The 22,304-nt window shown below is 62.2% G+C and overlaps 1 protein-coding gene across 1 annotated transcript in view; it reads right to left on the bottom strand.

Annotated features, from left to right (window-relative positions):
* Positions 1-21,680, bottom strand: part of PHACTR3 (phosphatase and actin regulator 3) — a 208,767-nt gene extending 187,087 nt beyond the window's left edge. The window contains exon 1 of the mRNA XM_062202414.1: positions 21,566-21,680. Within this exon, the coding sequence (XP_062058398.1) occupies positions 21,566-21,680 (115 nt within the window). The remainder of the gene's footprint in view (positions 1-21,565) is intronic.
* Positions 21,681-22,304: the final 624 nt, after the last annotated feature.

Genomic DNA, 22,304 nt, shown 5'->3' with positions numbered 1-22,304 from the left:
ACACGTGGCCACTTTCTGCCATGGCCAGCGCTACACATGGCCACTTCTGCCATGGCCAGCACTACACGTGGCCACTTCTGCCACGGCCAGCGCCACACGTGGCCACTTCTGCCACGGCCAGCACTACACGTGGCCACTTCTGCCATAGCTAGCACTACACGTGGCCACGTCTGCCATGGCCAGCGCCACATGTGGCCACTTTTGCCATGGCCAGCGTTGCACCATCTTGATCTGACTCCTGAATGCTGAGCTGAAGGGGAGCTTAGGTGCAGGTGGTCCCTATGGAAGATGACCTGGGGGAGCAGGAAAGAGGGAACAGGGAGAGCGAGGTGCACACAGGTGCATTCTCAAGGCCACCGGCAGCAGCAGCCGCCCACCTGGAGGCTGGATGACGTGTGAGGGCGTCCCTGGGGCACTCGCTCCCCTGCTGACTCCCGGGCTGCAGTGCCCCTGCCCGGCGTCCCCTGCCCGGCTGAGCAGGAGCCACAGCCAGACACAGGGCAGGTTCCTTCTGGAGGGTCTGACACAGCGGCACGGGTGTCTGCGAGCTCTCTGACTTCCTTCCTTCCCCAGTGTTGTCTAACTCAAACCCACAGCCTCACCAGCCCTCCCCCCAGCTCTGAAACAAAGCCCACCAGGGCCACAGCAGCGCCTCGGGGTCCTTACTCATGGCTTCACTGTCGCCAGTACTCCCTCCCCCATCGCTTGCTCTGGTCGCCTTCTTCCTCCAAGCACATGCCCACCCCAGGACCTTTGTACCTGCTCTTCCCGCTCTCTGCCTCAAATCCTCTTCTCCAAGGTGTCCCCAGGCCTCTGTGCCCACGCCCTCACTCCCAGGCCCTCCTCCCTACCTCTCGCTGCTCCAGCCTCACTGCATCACCACTCAGGACACTGTGACCCCCCAGAGTCTCTGCAGACCTCACTTATAACTTTTTACGACGTAACTACTGGGCCGGTGCTGTGGTGCAGTGAGCTAAGCTTCCACCTGCGGTGCCGGCATCCCTGATGAGCACCGATTCATAACCTGGCTGCTCCTCTTCTGATCCAGCTCTCTGCTATGGCCTGGGAAAGCTGTGGAATATGGCCCAAGTGTTTGGGCCCCTGCACCCACGTGGGAGATCTGAGAGAAGCTCTTGACTCCTGGCTTCAGATCAGCCTAGCTCTGGCCACTGAGGACATTTGGGGAGTGAACCAGTAGATGGAAGATATCTCTCTCTCTCTCTCTCTCTCTCTCTCTCTCACTCTCAATTCTGCCTCTCAAATAAATAAATAAATAAAATCTTAAAAACACGTTTATTTGAGAGGCAGCATTATAGAGAGAAAGGGAGAGAAGCCAGGAGCCTGAAACCATCCAGGGCTCCCATTTGTGCAGGGGTCTAAGCACTTGGGCCACCCTCTGCTGCTTTCACGGGCACATTAGCAGGGAGCTGGATGGGAAGTGGAGCAGCTGGGACGCGAACCGCCATCCCATGTGATGCTGGTGTTGCAGGCAGCAGCTGAACCCGCTGCACCACGACGCCAGCCCTGTTTACATCCTGTCTGCCCCCCTCGCCCCCAGAGTATCCATTCCATGGTGGCAGAAACCGGAGCCTTCACTCCCTATGCTACAGACAGCCACGTGTGTGCCCGAGGCAGTGACAGGCATACACAGGTGTCCAATACATGTTTGTCAAATGATTGGCACGCAGGAGTGCCAGAGGAAGAGTGCAAATTTCCTTCAACTCTCCACCGGGAGTCACAAAGAACACGCCCGGGCCGGACGCCCCCTGAAGCTGGTGCAGCTCTGGTGCCGCAGATGTCCCGGGCACAGGACAAGCACGAGACCTCCCGCGTCCCTGTCCACTGGCAGGTGTGTGTCCTCGGTGTAACCGGCACACCCCCCAAGTCCAACACCAACTCAGAACCAGGCAAAAGTCAGCACTGGGGCAGCCGCTCTCAGCCAGGGACCGAGGGGCGGGCGGGGACCGTGCTCCCAGACAAAGCCTGCAGGTGCCCGGGGCGGGGGGGGGGGCCGACCTGAGAGTGAGAAGAGGAGACCCACCCGGCTGGGAATTGGACAGAACAGGTTCACCAGGGAAAGGCAGGGGGGTCATCCGCACAACCCTCCCCCAGCCACAAAATCCTATGAACGCTTTCTCTTCATTTTAGCATCTGCTTTGGGCGAAGGCCACAAATAGAATTCTAAATAGAGACCGAAGCGGAATTAAGTGGGATCTTCCAGTTTCTGAAATCAACTCAAGGAGGACGCACCCAACGGGCTGAGAACTTGACGTGAGCCGTCCGTGGGTGATGGGCGCCCGAGCACCTGTCCCCTGGGCCAGCGCAGCACCCTGCTGCCCCCACCCCCCACCTCCATGCAGAAACCACAGGGCCAACAGGGCTCCCTGGTGGGGTATTCACTCAGCCCAGCCTCAGGCTCTTGCAAATTGTTCTGTGTCTGACTCCAGAGCCAAGGTGGGATAGGCCTGGCCCCAGCAGCATTTACACAGCAAACAAATGAGAACGGACCCGGATCCCACAGCATGTCTAGGACAGAGGGGCCAAAGCCTGCCGCGTCCATCCACCTGTGCCGGTCACTCTGCTCACTTCCCACTTCTGTCACTATGGACATCACCACGTCCCGCGATGCTGGGTCCTAGAATGCCAGTTTCACTGCTCATGTTCTGGGGCCAACCACGAGGGCAGGGTCCCCGAGGGCAGGGCCCCCCTGCAGCCACGTTCCAGCTCGGCCGGAAGCCCGGCCAGACTGCCAGCGCCACCACGGCCCCACTCACGCGTCTGCCAGTTAGCACCAGCTCTGGCTGGGCGCCGGCTCTCCCCAGCAGCCGGTCAGGCTTCGCAGCAAGCTCCGTCTTCAGGGGGCCGGGAAGGGGCCACAGGAAGATGCCAAGGGACAGCAGGGGTCTCACCACTCGATGGAGCAGAGGCAAAGCCACAGAGCAGGACAGGTGGGGACAGAGCAGATGCCTGTGGCCTCCTGTGCACACATCTCGAGTTACTGTCCCCTTTTTCACAGGAGGCAGAGGGAAGTGAGCCCACCTGCAGTCACACGGGCTGGGATCTGAACCCAGGACCCCCTGACCCAACTTCCCGAGCTGTAGCTGCCTGACACCAGCTGCCTCTGCGGCCTCTGGGGCTCTCACCTCCCCACTAGAACTGCGCCACCCTCGGCGGCAGGCTGCATGCCTGTGCCGTGGGCGGCCGGACAGCTGGACCCCTGATGTGGTACCAGAGAGGGACAAGCCTGGTGATGCTGAAGGTCACTCCCGCAGACCCAGGAGACCTGACCATCCCGATCCCCAGGTCAGCGCCATTTTCTTCCACTGCGCCCAAGCACTGGCTCCCACGCCCCACGCCTGCTCAGTAGCACCCTTGGGCCCCCAAAGACTGAGATCCCCATTGTCCCCTGGTCCTGCACACACACCCAGTCCTCCATCAGCCCACCGTGCCTGGCCTGCACACCCCAGCTCCTGCACCGCCCACCCACTCCACTATGGCCTCCAGCTGCTGTCCCACCTGCTCTCAGGGAACAGCCCTGCCCACCCCCACAGCACCCATCTGTCCCCAGGGCAGCTGCAAGGTGACCTTCCCCAAGCCCAGGTGATGAAGACCGGAACCTTCAATGCGGCCTTCGCTGCCATGTGTGGTCACTCCTGTCGGGCCCGGCCCCACCCACCAGCCTGGGCCCCTCCACCTCAGGGCCACACCCTGTCCCCTCTGCCGGGAACTGCCATGCCACCCCCGCCCTTCCTCAAGCTCATTCCTGACAGGCACCACCTCCAAATCGCCCAGGGACAGCTCTAAGAGGGAAACGTCAGACGGAGAATGGAGCGGCTTCCTCGTGCAGAGTCCTGAAGCCTGGGCCAAGTTCACGGCGATGACCATGGATGGCCCTTCCCAGCTTAGGTAACTCTTTCATTATGTCTGGTGAGGCAGGGAGACCACAGACAGAGTCCCCACCTGCTAGCTCACCTGCAAAATGATGGCAACGACCCAGACCTTGCTGGGGGGAAGCTGGGGGCTGGGAAACCAATCTAGGCGAGTGGCAGGATTGCAGCCCCTGAGCCGTCACCACGGCCTCCCAGGGTGTGCACCTGCAGCAGTCAGGAGCCAGAGCTGGGTATCAAGCCCAGATGGTCCAGTATGGATGCAGGTGTCTTAACCGGCATCTTAACTTCCACCCCGTGGAGTCTATTTATCATTAGTTCTCCCAACCAGCTATGCATACTCTTTTTTTTTTCTTAAAGATTTATTTATTTATTTGAGAGGCAGAGTTACAGAGAGGCAGAGGCACAGAAAGAGAGAGGTCTTCCACCTGTTGGTTCACTCCCCAAGTGGCTGCAACAGCCAGAGCTGAGCTAATCCAAAGCCAGGAGCCCAGAGCTTCTTCCGGGTCTCCTATGTGGGTGCAGGGGCCCAAGCACTTGGGCCGTCTTCCACTGCCTTCCCAGGCCATAGCAGAGAGCTGGACTGGAAGTGGAGCAGCCGAGACTTGAACTTGGGAGGCCGGCACCGCAAGCAGCAGCTTTACCTGCTGTGCCACGATGCCAGGCCCTATGATACTCTTATAATTCCCAGTTTACATGCGAGAAGACTGAGGCCTGAAGAGGAACAGCGGAGCCGCCTGCAGCCCAGGCCTGAAGCTCTCAGCAGACACACCCTCCCCTCGCCTTCTGCCTGCTGCCATCATGGAAATTTTCGGCATGTGCTTGCGCTACTGTTCCAGTTTTTTTAAAAAGCTGTGCATTCTTCAAAAGAACAATGTCCCTACCTCTGATGAAAAGCATGTGATTTCTCTCCCCTCCTGCTTCCACGGGGCGGGGGAGGCTCCGAAGGCCTTACACCGTACAAGAGCCTCGGTTTCCAGCGTGTGCCGGAGACGCTGGTTTGTTTTGGTCCAAGCCGCTGTAAAAGCAGAACCCAGGTAGAAGCGCCCTGCAAGCGCTCACACAGTGGGGATGCACCTTAGCCGCAGGCTAGACCCCTCGCTGTCCAGGCAGCTCAGGACGCTCACATGGCTGTGCCTCCGCCAGGGTGCCAGGAAGGGCCAGGCTTCTGGGGGCACCGGACTCCCAACGTCCAGCCCACATCGCCAGACCTGACCGCGACGCTCCCTAGTCCCCAGGTGCAGCAAGAGGCCCAGGAAACTCCGTGGGCGCCACAGTGGTCAGCTGGCACAGGGCAACCTCCAGGGCCGCCAGAGGCCCAGGCCGGGTGCCCCCTCGCCAGACTCGCTGCCCGGTGGGCACCAGCAGAGGCCATGCCGTCGGCGCCAGCCCTTGCCAGCTTTCCACTCTCCCAGCTGACATCCCTGGAGGTGCATTTCCACTCACCGCAGAGGCCACACACCACATCCAGGCCTCACAGCCACCCCACGGGGGAGGGTGGAGCCACCCCTTTCCCCAGTTCACAGGGGAGGCCCTGCCCGTGAGCTGATTTGCCAAGCCAGGTGCACAGAAGCGAGCTCCTCGGGGCGGACTGGCACCAGCTCTCTGCAGGACCTGCCCTGGGCTTGATCAGAGCCCTCCTGCCTGTGGATTTTGTTGGTTTTTTTTAAAGATTTATTTATTTATTGGAAAGGCAGAGTTACAGAGAAGCAGAGGCAGAGAGAGAGGGAGAGAGAGAGGGAGGGAGAGAGAGGGAGAGAGGGAGAGAGGTCTTCCATCCACTGGTTCACTCCCAGAGGCTGCAATGGCCGGAGCTGAGCCGATCCAAAGCCAGGAGCCAGGAGCTTCCCCTGGGTCTCCCACGTGGGTGTAGTGACCCAAGGACTTGGACCATCTTCCACTGCTCTCCCGGGCCATAGCAGGGAGCTGGATGGGAAGTGGAGCAGCTGGAGGGAGGAGGAAGCTGCACCCTCGTGGCTCTGTAAGAGCCCTCGCTGCTGTCTCCACCCCCATCGGGCCTCTGTTTCCCAGCTGGGCCCACAGTTCCCGATGGAGGCAGCTCAGCTTCCCCAGACCTCCCTGGGGCCAGCACTACCCACACCCAGTGCGGCTCCTACAGCCCAGCTACCGAGGCAGCAGAAGGGCCATGGCTGCCAGCCAGCACCTACCCGGGGCAGGCCACTGTGCACGACGCATGACCCTGATGAGGGTCATGGACCCTGAAGGGGCCAGGAGAGACACCCTGCACCCTCGGGGAAGGGAGAAAAGTCTCTCCCCAGGCCACAGAGTCATCTGAACCCAGGAAGAGAGCAAGAAGCAGGTGGAGCCTGGTGCACACCCAGCCACGCCCCGAGCCTTCACACTGGGTCTCCGAGACATCTGGTCCCTGCAGTGGGTCTCACTCGTACATCCCTCTACAAGGTCAAGCCCATGTTTGCCGCCTGCTCCCTGGGACACACGTCACAGGCTGCGTGCAGCTGGGCCCCACACCCACAGATGCCCCACAAGGGTCTGCAAGGCTGAGAGGGAGGCAGGCGTGGAAACCCAGCTCTCCTGGGCCTGGGGTCACTGTCTCAGTCCTGCACACTAGGTGCCTCCTGCACCTCACCCAGGGATATTTTTTTTTGATGTCTGAAATACTTCAAAATGAGAAGTTAAAAAGAGATAAGAAACACGGAAAACCACACAGCTCGGGCCAGAGTGAGAGCCACAGCAGCTGAAGCCAGCAGGTGACGGTGCAAACCCGAGGGCGCTGGGAACAGAGACAGGTGAGTGTGAGGACCTGCGGGAGGGCAGCGGGGGGGATCGCAGTCCCCTGGGCCCACAGCGAGGCAACAGCACCCACGCCAGCCTCCAACACTCGCACAGCCTCCGCACGACCCCTCCTGCAGACCATGACAAACTCACTGGGGCAGGTAAGAAACTCAGGTCCCTACAGCTACAGGACTAAGCCCCATTCCCTGCTGACATTCGGCTCCCAGAGGCCACAGGCAGTCCTTACCACACAGGCCTTTCCATCTCCAGGGCCAGGACCCCCACCCCACCCCACCCCATGCTCCAAGCATCTCCAGAGGACTCTCCTTCGTAAGGGCTCACCTGAGGAAGCCACGCCCCCCAGGGCCAAGCCTGCTTCCTCACACTCAGCTCCCCTCTAACACACCTAGTCCCAGGGTGACCCCAGCATCGTCACCGCCCTCCCCACAGGGGCTTCCTATAAGAATCCTCCCTCCTGACTGCCCGTGTGGGAGGAACACAGGACAGGTGCAGGGCGAGCAGTAACACGCGCACACGCACATGCATGCACACGTATACACACGCACACGCACACCCACATGTGTCTCTGACCACACCACCAGGTTCCCCCGGGAGCAGAGGGGCTCCTGCCCAGCACTGCAGGCCCCGCCCCCAGCTCGAGCTCCCCTAGGACTCCACTCCACCTCCCTCCTGCTCCTCTGGCCAACTCCAGCGCCTGGAACCCTCCCAGGGTCCTCCACCCACCCAGTCTTTGCACGGCCATTCTCTGCCCAGCACCCCTTCTGACGCCGGAGTGATATCCCCTGGGACACCCAGCTCCCCAGGCAGGTGGCGCCTCCCACGGGCCTTCAGAGCCCCAGCACGGCCCTCACACAGCCTGACGTGCAGGCTAGCAGGCGCCACGCCCTCAGCACTCCCTTATCTACCCCACCGGACAGGGCAACAGGTCTGCTCACATGGTGCTCCCCATGCTGGCAGCACACCTGGCTTTGTTACAGGGGCTCCATTTCCGGGGGGGGGAAGGACCCCACGTGCCGAGAGCACGTGACGTCAGCTTCCAGTTCTCATCTGCCCCCGTTTTCCTCCTGGGCTCTCAGCTGGGGGCAGAATTCCACTCCCCACTGAGGGCTGGACCCTAGGAGATGCTGGCCAAGCCCGGGGTGCTGAGGGGAGTGACCTCCACATGCCCTGGCTGGGGGTCACCAGGCCAGATGGCGTCATCAGCTCGACCCCAGCATCAGAAAACGGAAACAGAGAGACCGGCAGCGAACAGGAATCGGTATTTCCCGACAAAAGAGCAGCCGCTCTGCCGATCTCCTCCTGGAATAAACTGTCATTAGTTAATTTTAAAAACCACACAGAGACCAATTATCCACACATTTGCGGTGTATTTTTAGCGAGGCCCACGGCTGCTAAGGTTCTTGGCCGACGCCCATGCTGCCTGCTCTGGCGCTCCCGGAACTTGCACAGGGCAAGCCCACCTCGGGAAGTCAGCGTGGGCTTTGTTCGGGGGATTTTCCCCTCTTATTTCACATCCCTGTGGGCAGCTGGGGACAGGTGTGAGAAGGGCACCCGTGTCCTCCCTGCTTGCTCACGGTGCACCCGCGGTTTGCCCAGTCCTGAGCAAGGCTGGGGGGCAGAACGGTGACGGCACAAATCCTCACCATGGCCCCCCAGGTCTAGGAAAATAATCAGGCTGGGCTGTCAGCGCTGGGGCAGGTGTTCTGGGGCAGTGGGTTGAGCCACAGCTTCTGACGCTGGCGTCCCAGGCTGCTCTTCTTCCTACCCGGCTCCCTGCTAATGCGCCTGGGAAAGCACTGGCACGTGGCCCAAGTCCCTACACCCACATGGGAGGCCCAGAGGGAGTCCCGTGCTCCTGGCTTCAGCCTGGCCCGGCCCTCGCTATTGTGGGCATTGGGAAGTGAACCACTGAAGGACCTCTTTTCTCGGTCTGTCTGTCTGCCTCTGTCACCCAGCCTTGCAAAGAGACAAATGAGTAAACTGGTAAACGATGTCGACATTGCTTGAAGCAATGATTTGAAGAGAAAGACGAGCTGCCTCAGACCCCAGAAGAGCCGATGAGGAGAGAGGTCTGGAGCCATCCGTCCACCGTGCCCCGCTCTGCCCCAGAGAATGGGGCATGAGCACACTCCTGGGATGATCCTCACTGCAAATTATTTAAGGCTCCCCATATCCACCTTCCCACTGGAAAAAAAGTGAAATGATAAATGATCCCTAACTCTTGTTATTACGTAATGAAGCCCAGCCAGCTACTTGCACGAGGATGGGGGGGGGGGGGGGTGGGACAAGCAAAGGGCAGGGCCGGGGGCTCGGCTGTGCTCACGCCCGTCCCTTCCCGAGCCCAGAGCCAGGCCCACACGGCCCACAGGACTCTGACGGGTTCCCGGTCAGCACAGTCAGGCACAGCCACCAGGCTGCCCTGGGATACAACCTTTGACCTCGGCCTGTTACACCACATGGGGAGGGCAGGGCACGGCGCTAGGTCTCCGGCAGCCCGCAGGGATGGCCACGTTTGCCCAGCAGCAGTGACCGCCAGCAAATCCAGGCCTAGCGGGAAACGAGCGAGCTCGACTCATGGCCACAAAACCACGTGGAACCAGCACTTCCCACCTCTGCCCACCACGGTGTGCCGAGGCTCCCCAAGGCCTCTGATGGAAGCTTGCCCAAGGCTAGGAAGTGGCCGGCACCGGCTCCCGGTCACCAACATCGCCCTGTATCCCAGGTACCGTGCAGAACACCAGAGACATCGCGGCATCTCATCCTCACGGCCGTCCTGCAGGCTGTGAGTCACCCTCATCCCACACACGGACACGGAGGCTCAGGGACCAGGTGGCCACACGTGTTCAGCTGGCAGGCTAACCCCGGGCAGTCCGACCCCAGGGTCTATGCACCTGCCCACACCACCAAGACCCTGTCGCCCTGCCGATGTCGGGTGCTGGAGACACCAAGAGGCATCTGACTCCCAGAGCCTGCAGATCCCCTGGGGGTGGGGAGAGGATAAGCTCCACCCTTCTGTGCCCCCCCCCCGAGACTTTCTTGCTCCTCCCACCAAAGGGGTCAAGTGCAATTCCCTCCCTTGGCCCAGCCTGGGTTCTCAGACCAGGAAGCGGCTCCAGCATCTGCACCAGGGCCACCAGCCAGGCCAAAGCAGAGCGAGGAACAGAGACAGCAGCACGAGGAGGCACTGCAGGAGGGCCCAGCCTGTCACCACCCAGAGCTCCTGCAGGCCCCAGACCTGGGCGTCTACACTGCGGGGTACAGCCTGTGACACCTGGTCAACCTGCAGGCCCCAGACCTGGGCGTCCATGCTGCGGGGAGGGCCCAGCCTGTCACCACCCGGCGCTCCTGCAGGCCCCAGACCTGGGCGTCCACACTGCGGGGTACAGCCTGTGACACCTGGTCAACCTGCAGGCCCCAGACCTGGGCGTCCACACTGCGGGGAGGGCCCAGCCTGTCACCACCCGGCGCTCCTGCAGGCCCCAGACCTGGGTGTCTACACTGCAGGGAGGGCCCAGCCTGTCACCACCCGGCGCTCCTACAGGCCCCAGACCTGGGCGTCCACACTGCGGGGTACAGCCTGTGACACCTGGTCAACCTGCAGGCCCCAGACCTGGGCGTCCACACTGCGGGGAGGGCCCAGCCTGTCACCACCCGGCGCTCCTGCAGGCCCCAGACCTGGGTGTCTACACTGCAGGGAGGGCCCAGCCTGTCACCACCCGGCGCTCCTACAGGCCCCAGACCTGGGCGTCCACACTGCGGGGTACAGCCTGTGACACCTGGTCAACCTGCAGGCCCCAGACCTGGGCGTCCACACTGCGGGGTACAGCCTGTGACACCTGGTCAACCTGCAGGCCCCGGACCTGGGCGTCCACACTGCGGGGAGGGCCCAGCCTGTCACCACCCGGTGCTCCTGCAGGCCCCAGACCTGGGCGTCTACACTGCAGGGTACAGCCTGTGACACCTGGTCAAACTGCAGGCCACAGACCTGGGTGTCTACACTGCGGGGTACAGCCTGTGACACCTGGTCAACCTGCAGGCCCCGGACCTGGGCGTCCACACTGCGGGGAGGGCCCAGCCTGTCACCACCCAGCGCTCCTGCAGGCCCCGGACCTGGGTGTCTACACTGCAGGGTACAGCCTGTGACACCTGGTCAACCTGCAGGCCCCAGACCTGGGCGTCCACACTGCGGGGAGGGCCCAGCCTGTCACCACCCGGCGCTCCTGCAGGCCCCAGACCTGGGTGTCTACACTGCGGGGTACAGCCTGTGACACCTGGTCAACCTGCAGGCCCCAGACCTGGGCGTCCACACTGCGGGGAGGGCCCAGCCTGTCACCACCCAGCGCTCCTGCAGGCCCCAGACCTGGGCGTCCACACTGTGGGGTACAGCCTGTGACACCTGGTCAACCTGCAGGCCCCGGACCTGGGCGTCCACACTGCGGGGCGGGCCCAGCCTGTCACCACCCAGCGCTCCTGCAGGCCCCAGACCTGGGCGTCCACACTGCGGGGTACAGCCTGTGACACCTGGTCAACCTGCAGGCCCCAGACCTGGGCGTCCACACTGCGGGGAGGGCCCAGCCTGTCACCACCCAGCGCTCCTGCAGGCCCCAGACCTGGGCGTCCACACTGCGGGGTACAGCCTGTGACACCTGGTCAACCTGCAGGCCCCGGACCTGGGCGTCCACACTGCGGGGAGGGCCCAGCCTGTCACCACCCAGCGCTCCTGCAGGCCCCAGACCTGGGCGTCCACACTGCGGGGTACAGCCTGTGACACCTGGTCAACCTGCAGGCCCCAGACCTGGGCGTCCACACTGCGGGGTACAGCCTGTGACACCTGGTCAACCTGCAGGCCCCAGACCTGGGCGTCTACACTGCGGGGTACAGCCTGTGACACCTGATCAACCTGCAGGCCCCAGACCTGGGCGTCCACACTGCGGGGAGGGCCCAGCCTGTCACCACCCGGTGCTCCTGCAGGCCCCAGACCTGGGTGTCTACACTGCAGGGTACAGCCTGTGACACCTGGTCAACCTGCAGGCCCCGGACCTGGGCGTCCACACTGTGGGGAGGGCCCAGCCTGTCACCACCCGGTGCTCCTGCAGGCCCCAGACCTGGGTGTCTACACTGCAGACCTCCAAGGGTACAGCCTGTGACACCTGGTCAACCTGCAGGCCCCGGACCTGGGCGTCCACACTGTGGACCTCCAAGGGCACAGCCTGTGACACCTGGTGGGGAGTACACTGCTCACCATGTGGAGGCGCACATTTGGGAGGTCTGGTACCCTCGGCCTATGAGCCCTGTCCTCTTACTGGTCGCACACAGCACCCCCCAGCCAAGGTGTGCAAGGCCCCTTCGTGTCCCACGCCATGCTGCACACAGACAGCAGTGCCGGGCAGATCAAGACTGAAGGGCCACAGGCTTCCCCCCCCCCCCCCGCCCTCCAGCCTGTCCTGCCTCTGTGACCTGTGACCTGTGCCCAGGGCATCTCCTAGGCACCACCCCCACGGTCTCCCTGCAACATTTCAGCGCATCTCCACCATGGCTTTCATGCCATCCTCTTCTTCCAGAAATGCGCCTGATTTTCAGGACACACTGCCTACGACCGCTCTCTGTGGAGGACCTGTGCCCCTGGCCACACAGAGGAGACATCAGGGAAATGCTGGCTGCGGGGCAGGTGCCGGGCGGAGCCCGGGAAAGCAGGCGCAGGAAAAGACCTGCAGAGCGCCGGGCACGGTCAGCGATGAGTTGACCCATGTGACTCGACACACACGCATAGCCCAGCCCACGCGCAGCCCGAGACAAGGAGTCCCTGCCAGAAGCAGGCGCAAGGACACCTTCTGGCACGCTCGCCTCCTCTGGCTTCAACCTGCCCCGGCGCTGGTGACTGCAGAAATTTTGTCCCTATACGGGGAGAAACCTTCAGGAAATAATGGAACCAAACATAATAGTAGGAACCGTGCAGTCCGGGTGACTAAAACCAGGGCGCCTGAGCGTCACGTGAACACAGGCAGCTCAGCCTCGTGACCACGCTCCCACCCTGTCCTCCGTCCCTGCCAGACTCGTTTCTGACTGCTGACTCAGCAAGGTCAAGTCCCCTCCTGCTGTGCCATTAGACAAGGGGCATCGTCAAGGTGCCCGTCCAACCGACTGGCCTCAACTCACAGCAGCAGGGGCCCCCACCCGCCAAAGGCGGGGCTGCCAAGCTCCGCAGGCGCCGAGTCTGCGCCATCCCTGGTCTGACGCCGGCGGCCCTTCTGGTTAAATGAACAAGGCAAGGGGTGACCATGCGGTTTCCACAACTGCGGATAGGTACACGCCTGTCAGACCGGTGCCTTGAGCCAGGATTGGGGTTGAAACACGGGAATCTATTTGAAAAGGATGGATGGCCGGCGCCGTGGCTCACTAGGCTAATCCTCCACCTGTGGCGCCGGCACACCGGGTTCTAGTCCCGGTCGGGGCACCGATCCTGTCCCGGTTGCCCCTCTTCCAGGCCAGCTCACTGCTGTGGCCCAGGAGGGCAGTGGAGGATGGCCCAAGTGCTTGGGCCCTGCACCTGCATGGGAGACCAGGAGAAGCACCTGGCTCCTGCCTTCGGATCAGCGCGGTGCGCCGACCACAGTGCACCGGCCGCGGTGGCCATTGGAGGGTGAACCAACAGCAAAGGAAGACCTTTCTCTCTGTCTCTCTCTCACTATCCACTCTGCCTGTCAAAAAATAAAAATAAATAAATAAATAATAAAATAAAAAGGATGGGTGGTTTCCAATAGGAGGCAGAAGGAGGCAGTTTGGGTGGGTGGGGCAGGATTGGTGGGGGCGGGGCAGACATGGTGGGTGGAGTAGGGAAAGGTAGGCTGGGAAGCCAGGGTGGGTGGGGCATCCAGCTCACCCCAGCCACTTCTTTTTTTTTTTTTTTTTTTAAATTATTTGACAGGTAAAGTTGCAGACAGTGAGAGAGAGAGACAGAGAGAAAGGTCTTCCTTCCGTTGGTTCACCCCTCAAATGGCCGCTACGGCCAGAGCTACAGCCAGGAGCCAGGTGTTTCTTCTGGGTCTCCCATGCAGGTGCAGGGCCCAAGCACCTGGGCCATCCTCCACTGCCTTCCCGGGCCACAGCAGAGAGCTGGGCTGGAAGAGGAGCAACCAGGACTAGAACCCGGCACCCATATGGGATGCCAGTGCCACAGGTGGAGGATTAACCAAGTGAGCCACAGCGCTGCCGCCCCCCCCGCCCCCAGCCACTTCTTTATGAATGTAACCCCGAGCAGGTGACAGCCTCCTGGCTCTCTGGCCTTCCCGGGGGGTACAGGAAGAGGTATGATGACCCCTCGTGTAACGGGCGTGGACGACACGCGCATTTTCACCCCAGCCACAAGTCACTCACCAGTCCGTCAAGTCTATGAGGACAGCACCATGCATGCCGTCTCCTGAATGCCGTAAGTTAAATCTGCACGGACGTAATGTTTAGACCCAGACCACGCATTCTGTCCAACTTTAATTTCTTTCTAATGCCTGAAGCATAAACACGAAATCCTTTTCACCTGAGACTCCCGGGCAGCCTGCAAGCCACCTGCCACCCCTGGTGTGTTTTAATTGGCCACATGCCGCTCTCAGAGGATGTGGAAGGGACTGTAGGTGCCCAGTGCCTCCCACCCCCAGCCATCCTCACTCTGCTACTCTACCTGCGCTTGTTAGGGGGAGCAGTGTGACACTTCCAGGGCTCCCCTGCACTTGGGAGAGGCCACATGGTGCCCTTCTGGGCAGCAGTGCCCCGTCACCGGGTAGGGCCCCCGTGCCCCCACAGCTGGACACCCACACCTTTCACCATCCCGCTCTCCTGCGGGAAAGTGTGCTTGCCGCCGGCGGTGGAGGAGCAGCCGTGCGGCACCAGGACAGGCACAGCGCAGTCTCGGGCCGTGGCAGGGAGGCCGGTGCCGTCCAGAGTCCGAGGAGGAAAATCCTCTGTCTTATTACACCAGGGCTATTTCAGTTTTCAGTTATGAGAGGGCAAACCTAACACTCATTGATAAATTCACTGGTATTTGAAAATTGCATCTTACATAAACTGGATTTCCAACACAGCTCTCAAAACAGGGGATCCAGCCCCACCAGGCCCACGTGCCTGCCCCAGCACTGAACTGCGCACAGGGCAGCCCGGCTCGCCCATGGAGGGTCCCGGCCCCGCAGAACCCCAGCCTGGAGCCCCGCGGAGGGCAGTTCTCTGGGGCGAGGAACACAATGCAACGCTCCAACTCGGCAGCGGTCAGCCACACCTGGGGACACGCGAGCCTCTTCCGGTGCCTGTGTTCCTCTGACACGTCCATCCACCCATAACCGATGCTCTGGGCAGAGCGCTGGAGAGGGGCCCTGGACCCACCCTGCGCACCCTCCCACTGGCCACAGCCACTCCGCAGCATTGGCGTCAGAACACCCCTCCCCCGTGTCATTCAAGAGAGGCACTCGTCCCTAAAAGAACCCCTGGTCCCCTTGCAAAGAAAACAACGCATCCGAGTAAAACTACCTGGGAAAGAAAACACGCATTCCAGCCCCGTTCCAGGACAGCCTGAGTGCGCTCCCCTAAGCATCAGACCACAGGGGACCACCTGGAGAGGTTGGGGGACAGCAGAAGTGCCACACACAGGCTGGCGGCAGTACCTGAGGCTGGGTGGTCCTGGGTGGACAGGGAGGAGTGGGATGGGAGTATGAAGGGCCCCAGCCAATGGCAACTGTGAATCAGGAGCCAAAGGCCGGGTGGGAGGAGACTCAGAGCTGGTCCCACCACCCAGCAGGCGGCTCCGACCACCCTGGAGTCTAGAATCAGAACAGGAACCTGTAAGCTTTCTCCTTGGCATCACCAGTTACTGAGCCGGACCCGGGCCCAGGGCCGCTCAGGGACACTGGCGGGCATGGGCGTGGGCCCGAGACATCCCCCAGCCCCCAGTCCTGTTAATTCAGAGCCACCCACATTCACAGATAGGGAAATGGAGCTGAGAGAGGCCGCCCCAGCTGGGCCCAGACAGGACCAGTGGGACGCGTGGCTGGGGCGCGGCCTCAGGCTGTCCCCATGCACCCTCCACTTCATTCCTCCCATCTTCCCTGCAGAGACACGGAGGTGCCTGCCCCTTAAACAGCCCTAAAATGCACAATCGGCATCTCCCCATTTACCCAGAGGGCCGTGCAGCGGTCCTTCCTCACCGTGGAGGAAGAACACTCAAAACAGGCTCAGAGAGGGCCAGTGATGGGCCCAAGGCCACACAGTTATACATAGCAGAGCCAGGGCCGGGACCACCCACCAGCTCCCGGCAAAGAACTCCCAGCACCTCCCTGGTCTCCTGACCAAAATGGCGCCCCAGGGAGGGCCCGTGTGTGCTCTGGAAAGACTCAGGAAATTGAAATAAATGAGTTCCACCGGCATCTGACTGGGGGTGGGGAGGGGGCCCGTCCACCCGCAGGAGGCCCTGAGACGGCAGCCACACTGACCCGCCCACTCTACCAGGAAACTTCTGGGCCAGCGCGGGGCACAGCCAGGCCCTCTGCGAGCGACCCATGTGAGCAGTGCTGCCAACCAGGCGTCTGTGAGGATGGAAGGTTCCAGAGTCCCACAGCTATGGCCACGGCCACGGCCACACATGGCCGCTGAGCCGTCGAAATGTGGCCTGAGAGCTGAGGAGGTGGGATTCTGGTGGCTGTATTTAACTTAGCTTAAGTCGCCACCAGAAGCCAGTGGCCAGGGTACCGGACCCGCCATAAGCAGAGAAGGATGTGTGAGTGAAGGGCCGGGTGGCTCTGAGCCTGGGGTCCAAAGCCCTGAGGCTGAGCGGCCACGCCCTGCACCTGCACGGAGTCCACGCCATCGCTTCTGCCTGGGGCGAGGAGCAGGCAGGGATCAGACATTTCCAAAGCATCCAGTCGTCTTCTGTAACCAACACGCAATGCGTTTATAATCTGAAAAAACCCTCCATGTTTTTAAACTGTGTTTTTAAAGTATCCAGCTTTTATTTCCAATAACCCTGAAGAAGCTGACAAGGTAATTATTGCATGGTTCTGCAGCTAATTAAGCCACGCAGACGCTCTCTAAGGGGCCACAGGGACACCCCAAGACTCAGGGTGCCACAGCACCTCGTGGAATGAGACCAGGATGGGCCTCCTGCTGACAAACGGGACCCCTGCCTCCCCTCCCCTCCCCCTGCCCCCGAGAAGGGGGCAGCGTGAAAGGTTTGTGGCAAAGGAGAGACCAGTGGATCTGCAGGGCAAGCAGGAAGGAGGAGAGGGAGGCTGTCTGGGGGTGGGGAGGTAGGCGCTCAGTGGACAGCTGGCCATGGGACCGCGGGTGAGGAGGTGGGCCCTCAGTGGACAGCTGGCCATGGGACCGTGGGTGAGGAGGTGGGCCCTCAGTGGACAGCTGGCCATGGGACCGCGGGTGAGGAGGTGGGCCCTCAGTGGACAGCTGGTCATGGGGCCGCAGGAGAGGAAGGCATCAGGCAGTGCCTGGGCAACAAAGGTGCCACCAAGTCGCCAAGCCAAGTGCACCCCTGTGTGCTGGAAGAGGTGGGGAGGGGTCGGCGTGGGTCAGTCTGGTCTGGGTCTGGGCGGGCCATGTCTGCACGTCCTGCTGAGGCTTGGGAGGGGAGAGGCCGTGGCCTGGGAGAGGAGAGGCCATGGCCGGGAGGGGAGAGGCCGTTCTGTAAGGCTCTTCCTCTATGGGAAATACCTGGAGAGTGGGCCCTGCACAGGTGCCAGTGGCTGGCTCGCCCTTGCTCGCCCTCCAAGCTGTGCTCTGGCCCTGTCCAGCGGGCAGAGTGGCCAGCAGGCAGGCCAGTGAAGACACTGGCGCCTGGTGCTCGTGCCCGTGCACGACAGACGCTTACAAAGCCTCCTGTCTGAGCTCTGTGCTAGGCTCAGGGTGCAGCACTGTGACGGTCAAGGGCCCTGCCTCCAGGATCTCCCGGTCTAGAGGGCACAGCCCATGGAGAATGGAACAGATGAGAATCTCAGAGGCCATGGACACAAGGAGCAAATCAGAATGGAGGGATGGATCTGGGCTGACCAGGGCAGGGGCAGAGCCCTGAAGGACCAGAAAGGGCCACAGGGTGCAGAGGGGTGAAGCTCAGAGCCGGGCAGGTTGGGGCAGGACCCCCACGAAGGTGTGGGCAGAGCAAGCCCAAGACTGCGGCTTGGGGCTCCTCCAGGTGTGGCCGCCTGACCTGCAACACCAGCACGTGGGAGGGAACCTGTTGGAGACGCTGTGTCAGGGCCACCCCGGGCCTCTGAGACCGACTCAGGGTGACTCCAGGTGACTCTACGCACACTCCGGTTTCAGAACCAAGGTGCACACCCCAGTTGCCCAGGGGGGTTTCTCGGGAGCATCCCAACATGCTGTGGCGACAGCGTTGCAGGAAGGAAGACGGCCACACAATGTCCCCACCTGGCTGCCAGGCCCTCCAGAGAAACCTGACAAAGCTCTGTCCCCAGTGACTCGTGGCCCAGTCTCTGGTGCTGGCCACAGGAAGAACGCTCAGAATGGAGCGAGGCAGAAAGACTGGTATCACAGGAAACCCCAAATATTCCAGCCTGGGAGATGAAAAGCAGCCCTGTAGCCTGCCCTTGGAAGTGGGTGTGGCTGTGGGCGGGGCAAGAGCGGCAAGAGCCAGGCGGTCACGGTCAGTCGTCCGACCCAAGCCAGGACCAGTGCCAGGGCGGCCCCACGCGTGCAAGGGGCAGCAGCAGAGCCCCTGCCGCCCGTGAACTCCACGGAAGGAGGGAGAGTGCAGGGATGGTCCCTTACCTTCTACCGTGTCACTGCGGAAGGGCTCCCAGGCGCAGGGGCCACAGCAGGAGCTCCAGGGAGGAACACCACGAAGACACAGACAGAATCGGTAACAGAGTGGGGGCACAGAGACGGTGGGGGACAGTCCAGCCCTGCCACAGGGTCCACAGTCACAGACGTGGCCACCAGGAGATGCGCTGCACTGATATGGCCACAGGAAGATTGCTCACCCACAACCCAAAAGCCACAAGTTAACACAGCATGCCATTTGTCACCCTTCGTCGTCCAGAGAAACAGACTGCCGGCGCTCAGGTGTTGGCGATGGTTTGGAGAGCGAGCACTCATTCGCCTAGATTCTGGAAGGAGTGTGCCCGGCGCACTCTCCCGGAGGGTGTGAGACCAACAAAGCAAACTGATGTGCGTGCCCTGCAGCCAAACACCCCCAACATGGGCACGCACCCTGGAGGAAATTCTCAGGTGAGCGCGAGGTGGCTTCTGCCTGGGTAGTCGCCACCACGCTGCCGAGAATGGATTAAAAACTGGCAACAACACCAAATGCAGCAGCCAAACCGTGAAAACATCCTCCTTCGAATGCTCAGCGGCTACCGCCGGGCGGACGCAGCAGGCTGGCGAGCAGCAGCGCCGAGGAGAACCCAACACTGAGCACAGCGCCGCGTGCCCTCCGCTGGGTGCGTGTGCCCCAAGACCCCTGGGAGAGGCCCCGCGGGGGCCCCTGCTCGCAGCAGGCCCAGCCCCTGCAGAACAAGGGGTGCGGAGGAGACAGTTTCCCTTTGCGAAGGATGCCTGGCGGCTTTCAGAGAAGGCGGTTGTGTTAAAAATGTCACGTGGGGGAACGGGGACTGCAACCTTGGGCTGCTTTACAAAGACTCAGGATTTAGACAGGAGGCGCGGGGCTCACCTGTCCGAGCGGCAGGTGGGAAGTGGAGGAAGCCCCTAAGAACAGCAAGATGAAGGACTGAGCCCCTCAGCCTGCTGTGACAACGGACCCAAAAGGAGCAGATTCCGCACGGGAGCACCCCGGCAGGACTGGGGGGGGAGGTGGACCCTGCCAGCCACCAGTGGGGGGGGGGCTGCCATCCACCGGTGGGGGGGGACCCTGCCAGCCACCAGAAAAAAGTGCCAAGCGGATCTGCCTGAGGACAGACATGCGCTACATCGGAAAGGAATGAGTTCCCCGTGCAGAAAGGGATGCAAGCATAAGCCAAGCCCGGGTCGTACAAGAGGTGCCCTCTCCACCCCTCCCGCTTCCAACTTGAACGTCCTGAGTCTCTCTGCCAGGACTCCTCTGCCCAGTGCAGTCCACCAATCCGTAACTGCTGGGTGCTCTTCCCGAGGGCCCACCCCCCACAGAGGTCCACGTATTGCATAAGCCAAGCCCGGGTCGTATAAGAGGTGCCCTCTCCACCCCTCCCGCTTCCAACTTGAACGCCCTGACTCTCTCTGCCAGGACTCCTCTGCCCAGTGCAGTCCACCAATCCGTAACTGCTGGGTGCTCTTCCCGAGGGCCCACCCCCCACAGAGGTCCACGTATTGCAGACACCCCACTGCTGCCCACTGGGACCTCTGAACCAGGAAGAACCCGAGCGTGGTCCTCCTGTGGCATCACCAAAGCTCGGCGCCCAAGCCCCTCCTCCAGCCCCCTCCCGGGCTGGCTCCAGCCACCGGCCAGGCCCCCCACGTCCACCCCCAGAGCCGCTGGCCCACAGGAGGCCAAAAGAGCAAAAGTCTCCATCATTTCCATTTCCAGTTTGCTTCCTTGTGCTGTCAGGGAGACAAAGGAGCTGGGAAGGCTGCTCCGGTGAGGAGCCATCCAACTCCCACCATCGGAACAATCAGAGACCCGCACAGAGCGCACCCAGGCATCCCAGCGTGCGGATGGCTGAATCCCCGATTTCTAATCAAAGGATTAATTACAGCCTTAGGGGGCTGCTATGCAGCTCCTGCCTGAAACTCCCAGGGAACCAGCTCGCCCTCCCACACGCAGAACAGCCAGGGATGGCCTCCGAGTGGCACCTTCCCGTGCCCACAGCCCTGACAAAGAAGTCTTGGAAGTCCTGATGGCTACAACCTGACGCGGGAGCCCCGCTGCCCGCTGCCCGCAGCGCTGCCTCCAGTCCAGGGGCTGTTTCTGTGCAGTTAGGGAGGCTGTGATGTGGCCAGGGCAGGGCAGGGCCAGCCTGCCCCGGGTGATCTTCACCAGGACGCCCACCCTGAGAACGACGGGAGGGAAAGGCAAGGTGTGCCCCAAACCCCATGCTCCAAGCAGCACGGAGCCTTGACACCAAACCACCAGCTTTGATGCTTTTTTTCGAACCCCACGTCGGAGAAGCCCAGACTTCTCCCTGTGAAGTGAAAATTGCCTTCTGCTGGAGAGAGGTTTTAATGATCACTTTGCTTCCTGCGTCTCCATGGCAACGGGGCGCGCACAGCCCACCCCCTCCTGCTTCATTAGGGCCTTTCTTCCTCTCTGGAAAGTAATCAATCAAGCCTCCCAGGCGCCTTTGTGACGGGTTCGCCACCTAAACAATCTCTCCCTGCCGGGGGGTGGCGGCGTGGACCGCGTCCAGCGCGTCTGTCCTGGCGCACGCCCTTCGCCGCCCCACACCTGTCCGCGGAGGCGGGCGCGCCCAGGTACGCCAGGCCCCGCCAGAGTCCGGCCCCCAGCGGAAGCCCTCCGCGCGGCGGCCGCCAGAGCCCAGCGCTGCCCTGCCGGGCGGGATGCCCACGCCCGGGCCGCCACAGCCGGGGCGCGGGAGGGAGGGCAGAGCTCCGAGCCAGCGCCGGGCGGAGGCGGCCACGGGATTGAGGGGTCGCCCCCCGGGCCCCGGCCGGCCCCCGGGGAGGGGAAGCCCCTCTCCAAGGGGACGGCGGTGCCCGCCAGCCGGCGAGCAGCAGCGCGGACTGCGGAGCGCCGGGCTGGCGCTGGGAGAGGGGCTCCCGTCTGGACAAAGGGCTCCGCGGCGCCCGAGCCCCGCGCTCCTGGGGATGGGCACCGCGCGCCGGGGCGCCGCCGAGGCTCCCCAAAGGCTGGCAGGGCGCGGAGCCGCGCGGGGGACCCGCTCCCGGCGCCACCTGCCTCGCATCCCCCACCCCGCCCCGCCGCCCCGCCCGGCCCGGCCCGTTACCTGGGTTCTCCCCGGCGTCCGCCGAGGTGGCCGAGGGCTCGGTGAGGACGCTGGGGTCGCTCTGCGAGCGGCCCCGCGACACAAGGCAGCCGCTCCGGTCCTCCGACGCGGCCATGGGCCCGGCGCGGGGGCAAGTTGGAAGGTGCCGCTGGAATCAGAGCATCCGAGGCGCCCAAGGTCACCGGCGAGGGGGCTGAAGGGGGCGTTTAAAAAAAAAAAAGAAAGAAAAGAAAAAGAAAAAGGGGGCAGGAAAGCAAGGAGCAGGAGGCGCCGGCGGCTTCAGCGCGGGCAGACAATGGCTTCGTCGGCCGCAGCCAGGTGCATCCCGGCGTGCGCGGCCTCGCTTTATTTGTTCGTGTTTATTCCCATTCTTCAGTCTATATTCCAGGAAATAAAAGTTGAACCAGGAAATAAAAACTTTTCTTGTCAGTGTTTATTGCGCGCTTGGGGCAAGGGGTGATGTCCAGGAATGTCGAGGGCGCTCCCTCCCCCCACCCCACCCCCCACCCCCCGGGGAAAAAAGAGGAAAAAAAAAGAAGAATCTTTGCTCTCGCAATTGCTTTAATCTGAAAGCGGCTCTTGGAGCATCTGTTGGAAAACATTAGGATTCTCCCATCATGCCGCGCGAGGGGCATGACGTCACAGGGAGGGGAGACGGGGTGCGCGCGGTGGGGCGGGTCCCGGGCACCTGGACTGCTCGCTGCGGGGCGGCACGGGGCCGGGCCGGACCCTGGGCTCT

Source organism: Lepus europaeus, chromosome 10 (assembly GCF_033115175.1).
Source record: "Lepus europaeus isolate LE1 chromosome 10, mLepTim1.pri, whole genome shotgun sequence".
Taxonomy (NCBI): Eukaryota; Metazoa; Chordata; class Mammalia; order Lagomorpha; family Leporidae; genus Lepus; species Lepus europaeus.
The sequence above is the reverse complement of the archived record's forward strand: the minus strand, read 5'-3'. Positions and strand labels throughout refer to the sequence as shown.